Source organism: Sphaeramia orbicularis, chromosome 3 (genome assembly GCF_902148855.1).
Source record: "Sphaeramia orbicularis chromosome 3, fSphaOr1.1, whole genome shotgun sequence".
Classification (NCBI taxonomy): domain Eukaryota; kingdom Metazoa; phylum Chordata; class Actinopteri; order Kurtiformes; family Apogonidae; genus Sphaeramia; species Sphaeramia orbicularis.
In genome coordinates, this window is record NC_043959.1 from 4822260 (window position 1) to 4838149 (window position 15890).

General features: G+C 35.6%; 1 protein-coding gene across 8 annotated transcripts in view; it reads right to left on the minus strand.

Annotated features, from left to right (window-relative positions):
- myo9aa (myosin IXAa) overlaps positions 1–15890 on the minus strand; it is a 191160-nt gene that overhangs the window by 54487 nt on the left and 120783 nt on the right. For all 8 annotated transcript variants that reach the window (XM_030123409.1, XM_030123417.1, XM_030123401.1 and 5 more), the window contains 3 exons: positions 6799–6920; positions 2418–2559; positions 1113–1308 (listed from right to left, as the gene is read on the minus strand). In XM_030123409.1, coding sequence (XP_029979269.1) covers positions 1113–1308; positions 2418–2559; positions 6799–6920 — 460 coding nt within the window. The remainder of the gene's footprint in view (positions 1–1112; positions 1309–2417; positions 2560–6798; positions 6921–15890) is intronic.

Below are 15890 nucleotides of genomic sequence, written 5' to 3' on the forward strand. Positions count from 1 at the left end.
CTGAAGTGGTGAAACCTCCTGTCCACAACCAAAAAATACATATTTTAAAAAGGGATGAAAATCTTCTATGTTTACAAAGATCATTCTATTACTTTTTGAAACTCCAAATAATATTGGAGGAAGCCCAAGAAATATCAGGTCAGTATTTGTGGAATACTTTCAATTAGTCCTGGGCAATATGGACAAAAGTATTCATATCCATCAATAATTAACACAAAAATATAGTTATATAAATACATCATTACATCATCATTATCTATATTTTAATTGATAATAGCAGTATGTTAGTATAGTTAAGGGTTGTTTAAATATGCTGTGAAACACCAGTTTACACCAATTCGGTCAAATGGGTCTACCGAAAAAAAAAAAAAAAAAAAAAAAAAAGTCTAAAGTAAAAATTCTAAATATTGTGCTCATAGTAATAAATATGCACTGTCTCCATTCAATAAGCAGTGCATGAACCACAAGCTTCCAAAAAGAAAAAAGTAGTGTCAAATCATTTCTAAACTGACTCAATGACAATGAGGTTTTTTTTTTTCTCCAGCCCCAGTTACGTAGTCATGTATGTCTGAGTCACAGATCTAAGAACTGGTTTCTCTAAAAACAATAATTCACTGTTCATGTTTACAAAACAGTCAGAAGGTTGAGCAGAGTGACTTACTGCTGTTCTCAAACACTTTCCAAAGTCCTCAGACACTCTAACTGTCGAGGTGCAAAAATATACAGTCTGGTGCAAATTAAAAAGGTTTCCACCACTTTCCTAAGTTACATAACTTCCTATCTGGTGTAAACTGAGGAGCAGGTCTTTGGGACTTATCGACCAAAACACCCAGTCCCTTTTCATCCAGATGGTTAGAAGATTCTTTGAGGATTCTGAAAATCCTTTAAGAACAGACCTTCTGACTTTGTCAAACATCAGGAATGAATCGTTTTTAGAAAACCTGATGTTAGTTCTGGGACTTGAACCTGTGCTAATACTGAGACTTAAACACATATCAAGTACAAAAGCCTCTTTGATGCTTCCTCACACATTCATTCAGATATTTTTACACTATTTCCTCCTGTTTTCTATCTCTTCCTTGTTTACAGATCATCTGTATGTGAGATCTCACCAGTTTTCTTCTGCGTGTGTCTCTTTCCGGCCTCTCTAAAAGCCACCAGGGCTCTGAAGTAGGCTCGTAGTACCGCCCAGCGGAACGTGGCTGACGGGTCAATCCCGATCAGCCCGCAGATAAACGCATTTTTACTGCTCTTTAGTAAAGCTACGATGTCCGGACGCATGTGGTCTGTGTTCTTCTCCCTGAAGTCCTGTATGTGAGACACAAAGTAAAGACTCAACACCATTGTTTCCTTGTGTAGTTTGGTGCATTTGAGGGTTGTGTTACAGTTAAGACCAAACTAAGAATGAATCATGACTAAGTTTTAAGTGTCAAAACTGAGACCAGGTTAGACACACAGCACCAACTTACAGAACCAAGTTTAACAAGTATAACAGACTGATATAGTTTATAGGCAGAGATGATTCCCTTTGCTATTGAGTAGCAGAATGAAGCAACTGTGGAAAGAAGAATTAACAATTTCCAAAGGGTTTTACATTAGAAGAAATGCATTTTCAAAACACATTAATGATGCTAACAAATAAATCAGAAAATACACCAGAAATAAGTCGTATCCCTACAACTGTGGTGTTTTTAAATTAAAGCAATTTAAAAAAACACTTCACTACAGGGTTAGTACTTTACCTTTTGGAGTGTAAGTCAACATTTGTGCAAAATTTTAAGAAATTCCCTTAACCTCCTGAGACCCAGCAATGCATTTTTGTCCTCTGAAGGGACAAGAGTTTCACAGCTTTTTTTTTTTTTTTTTTTTTAAATGCTGTCCACTGAAAAGATTGGTCCATAAAAAATGTATCTGAAAAACTGTTGCATCATATTGTTTCCAATCAATCATTTAATGTAAAAGAAAGCCAAACTTGTACTTTCTTGGGTCTCAGGAGGTTGAGCGGTTGCTGAGAATAGGACGGACTGATGAACTTGGCTGATTAAAAACAATGCATTCTCACTCTTTTTCTTCAAGTGGCATCATCTTGTTTCAAATTATATGCACAGCACACTTAAAAATACTGTCTTTAAGTAACAATATAATACCATGAAGTCCTTAATTTTATTAGTCCTTATCTGTATTTTTGGTTATGTGCTCTAGAGAGACTTCACTTAAAACACATAAAATAGAATATACACAATAGAATAGAATAGAATAGAATAGAGCAGTACACAACACAGTAAAATATAATCATATATTAGAAAAATATATGTTTCTATTTTGTTGTTTATGATTGTGTGAGAATAAGTAATAGCCTGTGCCCTTCAACTGTCTAGTTGTCTGATTAATTACCAAACAGGGAAATGAACACTGACCTTGACGCCGTATTTGACTTTTCCAGCGTAGTGTCGGATGATGAAGGCAGGCTCCATAACGGCAGGAAACTCGATGTAGCTGTTCCCCTCATGCTGCCTCTTGAACTTGTCCAACAAAGTCTGGTTGGTGGCCTGGGGAAAACTGAAGGGAAGGAGAAACGCAGTTATCGGTCCTGTTGTAAAAGAACATCTGCTGTTTAAATGAGCACTGAGATACCAGATATGTTCATTTACTTTATTCTGATCTATCATGAAAACATCTGCCACATCACAACTAGAGACGGTTCCAGAAAAGAATATTGAATTATGGCTATCACATCTATCATCATGTGATGATACAGGTTCATGATTATCATTTGGAGCTAATCCCCGATCAGATTTCTTCTCTACTGCTTAAATATCAAGAACCAGAAATTGGGCAGAAAGTCAACATCTTACAGGAAGAGAAAGAGGGGAAGAATGAGACACCAGGGGTTTTGGAAAAGGGGTGAAACCTGAGCAATGAAAAACAACACAGCCAAGGACTCGATGCAGCTATTTCAGGTGGGAGGAATTCGATGCAGTGTCCAAATGGAAAAGAGGAGGGAAATATAGCACGAAAAATTGTTAGTAAAAATAATCAGAGTACAGTCATGAAGCTGTAAGAGTTGAAAAGGACATTTTCCTTATAGTTTAAAGATGTTTTACACTGTAGGTTGGCTGTATTTTACTGCAATTTGATTAATTTTTAGACTAAATTAGTACAGACATATTTACATTTATTTATTGTTTAAAACACAATACACTGTGGAAAAAGCACCCGCACATGCTTCACTTTATGTGTAGACACCATTTGTCTGCCTTAACCACTGTATCCGACAGCAACATCATGTAAGATTCTTTTAGATGTACTTACTAACTAGTGTTTTTCATGGTCAGAAATAACAGATCTAACTCTTTTAAAGCATTGTATTTGGCCTTCATTTTATTCAACCCATAAAGACCCAGTGCTACTTTGTGGCAGTTCCCAAAAGAATTCTTCCTGTCCATTTAACCTGTCTTAAGTGATTCATCACCATTTATTATAATATTATCCTCTGCATTTTGTACTTTTTAGTGTAAATCATGTATTTTCCCATATTTAATTTACTGATCATGTAGATGTTCACGAATATTCAAAGGTTAAAATTCCAACTCAGAGGATATCGAATAACAAGAATCAATAAGAAAAGTGTTTAAACTACAAATAATCGGTTGTTTCCTTAACAGTTCAGAACCAAAAATCAGCCATTAATCTGGAATTCAATAAGAATTTAGACAAATATTGTGATGATTATTGTTTTTGAAGGACATGACTATCTATCTATCTATCTATCTATCTATCTATCTATCTATCTATCTATCTATCTATCTATCTATCTATCTATCTATCTATCTATCTATCTATCTATCTATCTATCTATCTATCTATCTATCTATCTTTAACATTTTTCCCTCCACTCTAATCCAACATTGGTTTCTTGATTTAGTAAAGTTCCAATGTTCACACATATGCATTTGTCAGTCTCTGTATTTAGATCCAATCTGGATATATGTGAAGTATGTACAGCAGGAAAAGCTAAAATTTCAGCTTAAAAACAGCTTCTATAAACCAAAGTGGTCATATTTAGTGTGACCTCTCTTTGCACTGAACATGTCTTTAACCCTTTTGTTCAGACAATATGAGATTTACTGCATTAATTTTCTGATGTTTTATACCAAGTTTCATTCAATGTCATGTCAAATATCATTCTTAAGAGACTTTAACCTTTACAACACATTTAGTTCAGTTTTGTGTGTTTTTTAAGGTTGTACACATATTTCCTGTATTTTCTTCAACTATCTGAAGAAAAGCGAATAAGAAATAAATATATATCCCAACAATGTAAAAACAATAAAGCTAAGATTCCTCCTCTCTCAAATATCATTTTTGGTTTCATTAGATATCACTTAAGTACTTTTTTCTCCCTCTTTTTGTGTCTAGAGGGTGTCACTTTATTGTTGATAGCAATTATTCTAATGGATGATTTCTGAAGCATTATTATTCTCATCACTAAGACTCATTACATCAATAATAGCCTTATTTTGTACATGTTTGATTATAACAAACATGCTCAAATTCAAAACAGTTCTCCATTCTTCAGCATGGCCCCTCTACATTAAAAAAGACTAATCTCATTCACTATCAAAACTTACATGTAGAGATGTTTTAGTTCCAGAGCGGAAAGTAAAATACTGGATGAGAAAGGAGGTCCAACCCAAAACAAAGGTCCTGATCTGAACACGATTCAAGCCACAGTGGAAAAAGCATTCAGTTACAGCAATTTAAAAACATTTCATTACAAGAAAAAGTCCTGCATACTTCAACAGAAGTAGATAAAGTATTAGCTGCAAAAATAGTTGAAGTGTTTTGGGTGAAGGTTCTGGTTTGGTTTCTCTAACTATTACATCTTGCATCATGAGATTATTAACACTGAACACTTTATGAAGGAAGTTTGAACAACATTCAGCTTTATGAAAAGGAAACAACCAAATCTGAGGCTTATCATATAATTAACCCTCAAAGATCCAAACAGCCACCAGCAACCAAAAGCATCTACTGATGTAAAATGTTTAGTACCTGTTGATCCACTAATCCTACCAATATATATAAATAATTAGTGTAAAATGCAGTTTTTCATCTTTTGATGGTCACCAGATATGACCCATTTGGACGTTCAGAGACTCGGTAGTGAACATGGAAACACTGTCATCTTCAACAACATTGATTCACCAGTAAAACCCATGGAGTTTGACAAATGACAGTGGATGGAGACACTTGGTTTCTGTTCAGTTAATGATGTATTTTGATAAAAATGTCACTTTTCTACAGTTGTATCCATTTCTGATATAATAACCCTCAACTTTAATCTGAGTTTTTATGAACATCTACTTGATCAGTGAATTAAATATAGGAAAATGCCTGATTTTCACTGAAAAAAGGAACATACAGAGGATAATATATAACAAATGGTGACAAATGACTTAAAGATTAGATTTAGAAAAAAAAAATCATTTGGAAGTTGACACAAAAATAGTTCTGGGTCTTTAAGGGTTAAATGACTAATCTTGCTTTTAACAGTAAAAATAAAATTCAATAATCCGTTACTGTTTTTAGGTGGCTGCACAAGTATAAAAAAGTTAAACAGAGTGAAAAAAATCATTTGGGAACTGCCAAAAAAGTAGCACTGGATCTTTATGTGTTAAGGAGAGAAAAAAACAAGAAAAAGGTCAGATAAACCGATATATTTACAGTTTTTTGGGGTATTTTCTCAAATCTTTGATTTGTGGTGATATATTAAACAATTTCATATCTGCTGTGCTTTGTTCCATTATTCACTGCCTCAACTCATAACTGTTATTGTATTGCACTACCGCTGCTACTGTAAATAGATTTGATATATACTTTATATCCTATTATAGTTTATCCTTTATACATCTTATTTACTCTTATTCTCATCTCATTCTCTGTATGTCCTGTGCATCTAGTGAGCTTACAATTAAAATATTTGTATCTTTGAGTTTTAATGTAAAGTTTAGGGTGGACAATGGTAATTTTGCGGGGATGTTAATAACCGATGGACATCACATGGCTTTACGAAACAAACAAAGAGGATGGATTTAATCTTTAAAATTGTGTTTTATTTTCAAAGCTTTTGTAACACCTACAATTAGAAAATTATTCAAATAAATGTAGAGCAGTGTTAACCCTTAGAGGCCTATGATCATGACAGCGTAATCACATCATGAAATTTTCAACACGTCATAGTTACAGAAGTAGCTGATATTTGAAACCTATGTTCACGTTTATAGTTCTTGAAAAGGTTCATTAAGCATTTTTGTCTTATTTGTGCAACAAATTATACAACTTCTCAAATCTGATCTTATATTTTTTTGTGTTTTTTGGCCCTATATGTTGATATAGTAGGTCAAAGGGAAAATATAATGGGCACATCACATAATTGAAGTTGTGCTGGGAAAAAAAAGATACCAAACATGGGTACAGTAAACATTTTTAAGTGGTATATAAAGGCGAAATCAAAAGTATTCAAAAACAGCCAAAATAAGCTCAGACCCCTAAGGGTTGAAGTGGCATAAAATAGAAATACTCTTGTTAAGTATGAGCACCACAAAAACTGTACTTATTTATTTTCCACAGCTGGATGAAGGTTTTAAAATACAACTAGATACCCAAATATAAAGATGCAAATTTTGCTCCTTTGTTTTGCTGAAGCATTTTGTTGCTGCCAACAATGGAAAATAAAATGAGTTTCCACAGACATGAACAGCTTGAACAGGAAGGCAGACATGTGGGAACACTCACTTGCACTCCTCGTCCAGGAGATGGAACAGTGCTGTGGGCTTCTTACTGATCAGGTGGATGCAACCGGTGTTGTCGATGTAGTCGATGTTCCTCCAGCTGATGCCCTCTACTCTGTACTCCTCCTACAAGGACATCAGACAAATGCAGAGCTACGTATCAAAATCTGTTACAGCTTAACCCTTTCATGCATGAATTGTTAATAAACTAGTGGTATTTTTGACATAAAACATATCCAGTTGGATTTCTTCAATATCTTATTTCTTTATCATAATACCCAGATATTCATTGTAGTGGATTTCATCCATCAACGGTTTAATATAAAATTGAGTAGACTAGACTGGACTAGACTAGAATAGAATAGACAGAATAGAATCTTTTTTGGCACTGTTACAGGAACAATGAAAATCTATTAACCGCTGTGTACTGTTTAGCAGCAGATTCTTAAAGTGTGAACAAGAGACTGTATTTAAAAAAAGCTATCACACAACATTTTACTTGAAATATAATATAATTTAATTGAAAAATACTGACATACAATGTAATGGTACTAATTTTTTAAGCATTAGCATATCTGTAAGGCTCTCTTCATAAAGACAATATTTTACTGCTTCAACAAAACGTATCATATCAGAGTAACATTTAAGTGAATGAATAAGTGATTATATTCTGTGAAACTTCACTGAGACAAAATTACAAAAACCATAAGGATTAAACTGAACCAACTATTCTATAGACTGTAGATTAAACTGTAGAGAATTTCTTTGTAACCACATGTTTTGGATTCGTTACACAATATATCAGGATAAGATACTTTATTTATCCCACAGTGGGGAAATTCAAGTGTCACAGCAGCATTTACAGTACAGTCCAACTCCACTGTCCACTGTAGTAATGTCCTGCATGAAAGGGTTCAACTCAAGCTTTTAGTAATTTTTCATCTTTTAATTATGCCAACAAGAATAAAGAAAAAAGATGCACATCCGTGCAGTACATCTTGCAGGGTGCTGGATAACAAAATTCAGAGGAGAACTTGCATTTCAGACATGTTTTAGAAATCTGAAGAAACATCATGGCTAAAATAACCTCTTTTTCTTTTTGCTTTGGTGAGAGAGATGCTTTGCTTTGACAGTATCATTTGTTGGTTCTTACGTTTCAGTTCATCATTAATAAATATCCAGTGTCACATACATCCAGCTCCACAGTGTGTAGGTGATTCCATCTGAAATCCCATCAGCCGTGTTGTTTACATGCACGCTGCTGCTGCATCGTCTTGTCGTGCTATAAAACAGTCCTTGGATCTTGCCAGACCCCTTGGTGCTTTAATAATGAGAGAGGCATTCAGTGCACTCACAAGTGTTTTCCCCATACATGTTATTTTCCTGTGTTCCTGGGAAAGAGATTTAGCCGATAAAGACTTTAATCCAGGCGAGGTTTAATAAAAATCACTGGAATCTCTGTTTTTTTAGGTCTCTTCTCTGGTTCTCTGAGTAAAATTGAGTTAATTATTGTTGCTTACGTCACATTCTGCGCTGAAGTCAATCAAGTTCACAAAATGGAAAAGGGAGGACGGTCATTTGTTTTTTTTAGTTTCCAGTGAAGTAAATCTATGCAAACAAAGAGAATAAGTCCCTATATCACTGATTTGCTGCTCATTGTTGAAGAAAACCCTACATTACAGCAGTTAGACTCTATAATTCTGACTGGAGTGTTAGCAGTTCGTCTATCTCATCAGATTTTAACTCCTAAGAGCAAATGTGTATTTATACGTGTTCAATCCGAGGTAGTTTCGCTGGACATTATGTACAATAAGATGATAAAAATAAAAATTTAAAAAAGTTATCACATTGTGCAATACTGGTTAAAAGCCTAAGATTCACTTGTGCAAATGCCTCCCCTTAAAAAAAGCTATAATCCCATAAAAATCTCTGAAACTAATGCAAATACAGGCATCAACATAACAAGAGAAAAAAGAATGCAGCTTACACAGATAGGATCTTATAGTCAAAAGTTGAGATGAAAAAGAAGGAAAATATATTTGACAACACTTACGGTGTTCTGATACGAGGATTCTTGGACACAGTATAAATGAACTGAAGATTTTTATGAAAATTTTGTGAACTGAAAAATGATCTCTGTCCTGAATATATCACATATAGGACCAACAGCCCAGTAGTTCACCAGCATGTTATATCAAGAATCACTAACAACTTGAATTTGCCAGGTTGTCAGGTTCTGCCGCTATGTTAGAGTCCAGTGGTCTTGCTGCAGGAAATCAATCTCCCAACAGAAGTTGGTGGTACTTTCACTTAAGGATAAGTAAAGAAATTAAATGAAAGTCCATATATGACTTCCTATCAGTGCTCAGTAGTAAATATATTGATATCCCATTTCCATGATTTAAGCAATCAAAATATGGGCTATTGTAGGTAAAGACAAATTTTTAATATTTTAAAAATTCATAAAAAAGATTAAATTTCTCAAAACTGTGAATAAACTTTGCAGATGTTGTCCCAAGGAAGCTACATATAAAATTTAAAATGAATCCATTCAGTAGTTTTGTCAGAGGATGTTTGGAAAAACTTGCTAATGAAGACAACAAAGACGATGAAGATGACGACGGCAACGATGACACTGAACACAGCGCCTTCACAATAGCTCACAGCCTATTGGTCAGTGAGTCAACAGTCAAAGGAATCAGAAGAAGCTGGAATATAAATCTTCAAAATGAATCATATCACAAAACAACGCACTAAAATGTCCTAAGACATTTTTCAGGAGACAGTGAATGCAATTTATTTTCTATCTTTATATATTAAACTTATATTCAGATTTAGAGACTGTTTCTCCAGTTTTTCCTGTCAGTTTTTTTTGTTATCTCTAACAGTGACGTATGTGCTTGACATCTGGCTGCAAACCAAATCTCCTGCAGGATAATTACAAAGCTGAAGCTACAGAACACATCTGTCTTTTCTTCCTTTCAAAACATCCACTCTTGATTTTGTGAACGTGATAGCTGCCTTGAACTGAGATACCTTAGATAAAGACAGGTTTTTACTCTCATGTCCTTTGATGACACCATGTGGAAACTATAAAACCACCACCTGTGCAATATAAAGTGATACCATGAAGACTAGAGCAAACATTTGGTGTTGGGTTTGTGTGTCAGATGGGTGCTGACTCAACTCTCTGGTAATCACTGGGCTGTGGTTTGTGGGGGTGTTGTTTTGGATTGTATTGTACTGTAAAAGATATGCATCCGCCCCCTCTATGAGCTTTAAAATCATCTCCTGTGATTCACTTTCCCTCTGACTCCAAGACAGAAACAGATGCAACTGTGCAAAATCAGCTTCTCCACAAACTCTGCTGTCTGCTTTCACATATTTTCTTACACTTTGAGGTATAATTTACCCTCAAAAAGCCAAACATCCACCAGCAACCAATAGCATCCACTGATGTAAAATGTTTAATACCTGTTGACCCACTAATCCTAACAATACAGGTAAATAATTGGTGTAAAATACAGTTGGTCATGTTTTTATGGTCATCAGATAAGACCCATTTGGATGCCCAAAGACTTTGTAGTGAACATGGAAACGTCATCATCTTCTACAACATTGATTCTGCAGTAAAACCCATGGAGTTTGATAAATGACAGTGGATTGGGACACTTGTTTTTACATTCAGTTAAAGATATATTTTACTGAAAAAGACATTTTTTCTTTTTTGTAATAACAACCCCTCAGCCCTGCGATAAACTGTGACATGTCCAGGGTGTACCCCGCCTTCACCCATAAGTAGCTGGGATAGGCTCCAGCGACCCCTTTGACCCTAGTGAGGATAAAGCGGGTTCAGATAATGAATGAATGAATGAATGTTATAATAACCTTTTAATTTTTGCAGAGGATAATTATTACAATAGATGGTGATAATTCACTTAAGAAAGATTAGATTTAGACAAAAAAAAATCATTTGGAAGTTGACACAAAAAGAGTTCTGGGTCTTTAAGGGCTGAATGAGTGATCTGTACTGCTTTTAGCCACAAAAATAAAATTCAGTAATCGGACTCTAGTAGTAGACAAAAAAGAAAACACAGGCACAATCAAATACCATGAAGGTTAAATGGGAAATATCCTTCATCTTTAGTCTGAGCTTTTATGAATATCTACATGGTCAGTAAATTAAATATTGGAAAATACTTGATTTTCACTAAAAATGCTACATACAGTAGATAATATTATAATAAATGGTGCCACAAAAGTAGCACTGGGTCTTTATGGGTTAATTAAGCCCTAAATTGCTTTTGTGTTTGTTTGGGATTGTTGTAGTAGATGACATCAACAACAGCAGGGAGCACATTTAAAAGATCAGATAAATAATTAAGAAAGGCTGGAAATTACTCTCTAATGTGTGCATTTATATGGTGTTTGGATGAATGACAGAGGGATTTATGGCTGTGACAGAGGGTATTGTAGAGCCTGCTGAATAACAAGAGTTTGTAACACTGATACCCTCCTCTCTCCTCAACAAAATATTATCTCAAGGTCACATAAGAAGGTTTTAAGTTGAATAACAGTTGCTAAACGCCGAGCCAACTGAGCTCAAACAACAAGCTTCATTCTGAAGTTTGAAGTGATAATTACGTCTTTGTACAGGGTTCTTACAGGTTTCTTCAAGTAAAATTTAAGACTTTTTAAGAACTTTTTAAGACTACTTAGAACAGAATTTAATCCCCATGTCAAAAATCATTCCTAAAGTCAGCTTTCTAGGGCGACATGTGTATGACTAATGGCTGGATGTGTGTTGGGCTGAATGTTCTGTGATCATTTCTCACCAGGGGCTTCAAAGTTAGCGATAATTGGTTCCTAATTTCTATATAAATTGTGGGGTTGTAACAGGAGGAACTGAGTAGACTAACGTTACTTTCTTTGCAGCTTGGACATTTAACAGACACATTTAACCACAATACAGCCAACAAGTTTAGTGCAACATAACTTGAGACCTACCATATGAAATGTAATACCTTCTAAAGACTTTTTAATGTATTAAATGCCGATTTGTAAATTCAAGACTTTTAAGACTTTTTAAGACCCTGCAGGAACCCTGTTGTAAAGCTGGAAGATACCAACGCCAAATGCCTCCCTGATGGTTATTGCACATCCATCTATAATAATCCCACATTTCAAAATATAATTACTGGCAGAAAAGCTGTTTGAAATTATTTGGAAAATAGAGCAGAAAGAAGAAAATTAGTCCTACTTCCCTAAAAGTGGATATCAGTTTGGCCTTAAGCAAACTGTTTAGCCTCCTAACAGAGTGAGTCACTGGCCGGTGCTTGAATGGAAATATACTGTATGTAACTATACACCAGGGTGTGAATCAGGCTGCAGCGGAAATATGAAGCACGCCAGCTCTTGGTCCACCTACCCTGGTTGAATCTTTTTCAGAGCCTTAGTGGTGTACATTGATTTTTCCACACACACAACTACTAACTGCAATATACTTAAGCCAATATTTATCCCTCCTTGTCTTGTTTCCTTTGAATAAGTCTCTGCTGCTGCTTTCAACAACGCCAACACTCCAAAAACCAAATTAAATTTACCAGTAAAACCTGCTTATTATTTAAATAACAGCCAATTTATATCTATTCTCTGGCCAAAAATGTGCTTCGCTGACCACAGTTTGGCTGAACACTTCATGGAAAACATCAGAAATCAATAAGAGTTCAGCTTCAAAGCTCTGTTCACATGTTGTGTGATGTGGAGGTGAACTTGCATGTTAGAGCTGTTAAGCAGAAGAGGTAAATGATGGATTATTGACGCTCACTGAATTGTGTTTTTAGAGCTGTAACCTGAATTATATGAACTGTGGACCACCTGTCCCTACACTCCATCTATCTATCCATCTATCTATCTATGTGTCTGTCTGTCTGACTGTCTCTCTATATATATGAACAGACACACCAAATAAAATTCAACCCTTACACACCCAAACAGCCATCAGCAGCCAAAATCATCTATTGATCTAAAATGTTTAATACCTGTTGACCCACTAATCCTATAGATACATGTAAATAATTGATATAAAATACAGTTTGTCATCTTTTCAGGGTATAGAATTGTCCAAAATCTCTTGCTTCAGAATACCAAGAGATTTTGGACAATTCCATGCTCCCAACTTTGTGGGAACAGTTTGGGGATAACCTCCTCCTGTTCCAACATGACTGTGCACCAGTGCACAAAGCAAGGCCCATAAAGACATGGATGAGAGCGTTTGGTGTGGATGAACTTCACTGGCTTGCACAGAGTCCTGACCTCAACCCGACAGAACACCTTTGGGATGAATTAGAGTGGAGACTAAGAGCCAGGCCTTCTTGTCCAACATCAGTGTGTGATCTCACAAATGCGCTTCTGGAGGAATGGTCAAAAATTCCCATAAACACACTCCTAAACCTTGTGGAAAGCCTTCCCAGAAGAGTTGAAGCCGTTATAGCTGCAAAGGGTGGACCAACGTCATATTAAACCCTATGGATTAAGAATGGGATGTCACTTAAGTTCACATGCGAGTCAAAGCAGGTGAGCCAATACTTTTGGCAATATAGTGTATTTTGTGTATCAAACAAACATACGTCATAAATGACCTGAAGCAAAAGATCACTGATGCCATTGCTACCATCGATGAGGCTTTGCTACAGTGAACATGGCAAGAAATCAAGTACCATTTTAATGTGCTTCATGCAACTTATGGTGCCCATATAGAGGTGTATTAAATAAGGCAAAAAAAACCTTCAATATCTGCTTTTCATTGTGAAATAATTTCTACAGATTTGTCTATTCATTTGCTTTTGTAATAAATTTGTTCAATTGTAAAGAGACTTTACAGATAGCCTGTATAACTGCTCAAACTCATTGCAGTTAATTGATTAGTTAATTATTCAGTCATTATCTGAACCCGCTTTATCCTCACTAGGGTCACTGATAAGTAGCCTATCCCGGCTACTTACAGGTGAAGGCGGGGTACACCATGTCACCAGTTCATCGCAGGACTAACATATAGAGACAACCACTTTCACATTCACACCTATGGGCAATTTTAGTTTAACCGAATAACCTATCAGTGCATGTCTTTGGATGGTGGGAGGAAGCTGGAGTACCCAGAGAGAACCCACACAGACACAGTTTAGTTAATTATACAACCATAATTTCAACAACATTAAATGACTCATTAGAAAATGCTTGAGCATTTAAAAGTCAGAACATAAAGCCCGTATCAGAGCAGTTCTACTGCAACTGGTTCTGCCTGGACAATTAACTCAAAGATCTGCAACAAGAGGGCAAATATATCCGCTACGATAAGTGACAAAGTTAGAACATAAGGGTCATGGGTTACATATATTATCCACACATGAACATTAATGGCTTACAGACAGAACTTATGGTTCAACTCCAGAGAAAAAAAAAAATGTTCTGCTTGTACTAGTGCAGACCTGCAACTGTCAAGTTAACGGTTGTCATGGGGATGAGATCTGATCATTCTAATTCCAAATAAAAACAAATTAATAAAGTAGCCTGTCACAGCCATTAGTGAGAAAAACAAAAACATCAGATTGGTACATTACATTACCATGAATGTAAACATACCATTAAGTATTAAAAGCAAACTACTTAAAGATAAAAGGCTAACTGTTCTTGAAATCCAGGCTTTATTATTTGTAACATGTTGACTGATTTAGACATGTTTTGGAGGGAAAATGTTTTCAGGGTTAAGCCCTGAGGGAAGGAAGCTGAAATGTTTTGGCAAGAATGTAAAGACAGAGAAAATTAAGTATAACCTGACAGGATGCCAACATTTTTCTACTTAATCATTGCTGTCATTAGTTTGTATTAAAAACAATAGTAAATAAAGCCAGCAGTTGTCATGTTGTTTGCATTTGGTGTCTAGATTTCTTTTCACATAAAATTTCAGGAAAAAATGAAATTCTTGGGCTGCTACTTCTGCAAGTATTTTCTGAATTAAAAAATAAAGACGTCTTTTCTCACAACGTATTTGCAACATGGAGGTAAACCAGCATTCACACAAACTGGAAAGACTGGGTATGCAGGCACCAATGTCTTGATTTAATGATGTCTTAATTTAATCCATAATCTGTAAAGAGCTTTCAAGCCGTTCCCGTCCCTCGAACATGTCAGGACACGCCGCTGATTCAGTCAACCTCAAGGTAAACACAGTGTTTAACTTTGCAGCAAATCTTACAGGTCATGACTTTAAAAGAGCCTTTGAAGATAATCTGCTCATTTTGGAGGACGTGGACATGAGGAGGGGAGGCTGAGTCATACGGCTCTCAGGTCCTCACTGGAACCTGGTTGTGTAATGTGACGAAGAATTCCTTCATTGTTTCCATGTCATTGTAATGTATGTACGCTGTGTGGTGTGATAAGACTGACGGATTTCCTCAGAATCAGCCACGGCTTAAGCCTTAAAGTGGGCAGATCAATTAAATGTTAAAATAATAGATGCTGCTTTCTTAACAGTAGCAGAGTTCATGTCAGGGTCAGGAAGCCTGTTCATATAGTATGTTTACATGTACATTACGGCCCTGATCACACAAATGTGCACTTTTGGTGCATTTGGACTTTTCCTGCCTACATGTGCTATGGAAATTATGGTAAATACTAGTTACAAACCCCCTCCCTCACATTCTATTTTCCACTGCAGAACTGGGAAAAATTTAATATATGAGCTGCTAAGATGAAAATAACCTTTGAACTTCTAAACACAATGGAGAGCAACGAGGGATTCATCGTGAATGATAAACAATGCTTTTTATTAACATTCTGCTGCTCTTAGCTGATGATTTTGCATATCTATAGTATGAACAATTATGAAAATTAAATGAACAATTTCCAAAACAAAAAAAAAGGGACATAGCAGATAAATTAACACACCCAAAATTGTTTTACCCAAGTAGCAGTTCACAATAAATAGTGTCAGTAATTTTTCATTTTACTACAAAAACAAACGCACTTGAACATAACACAAACATAATTTTGAATTCACTAGTGGAGAGGATCATCTTCCGAATTGCACGTGAAGGC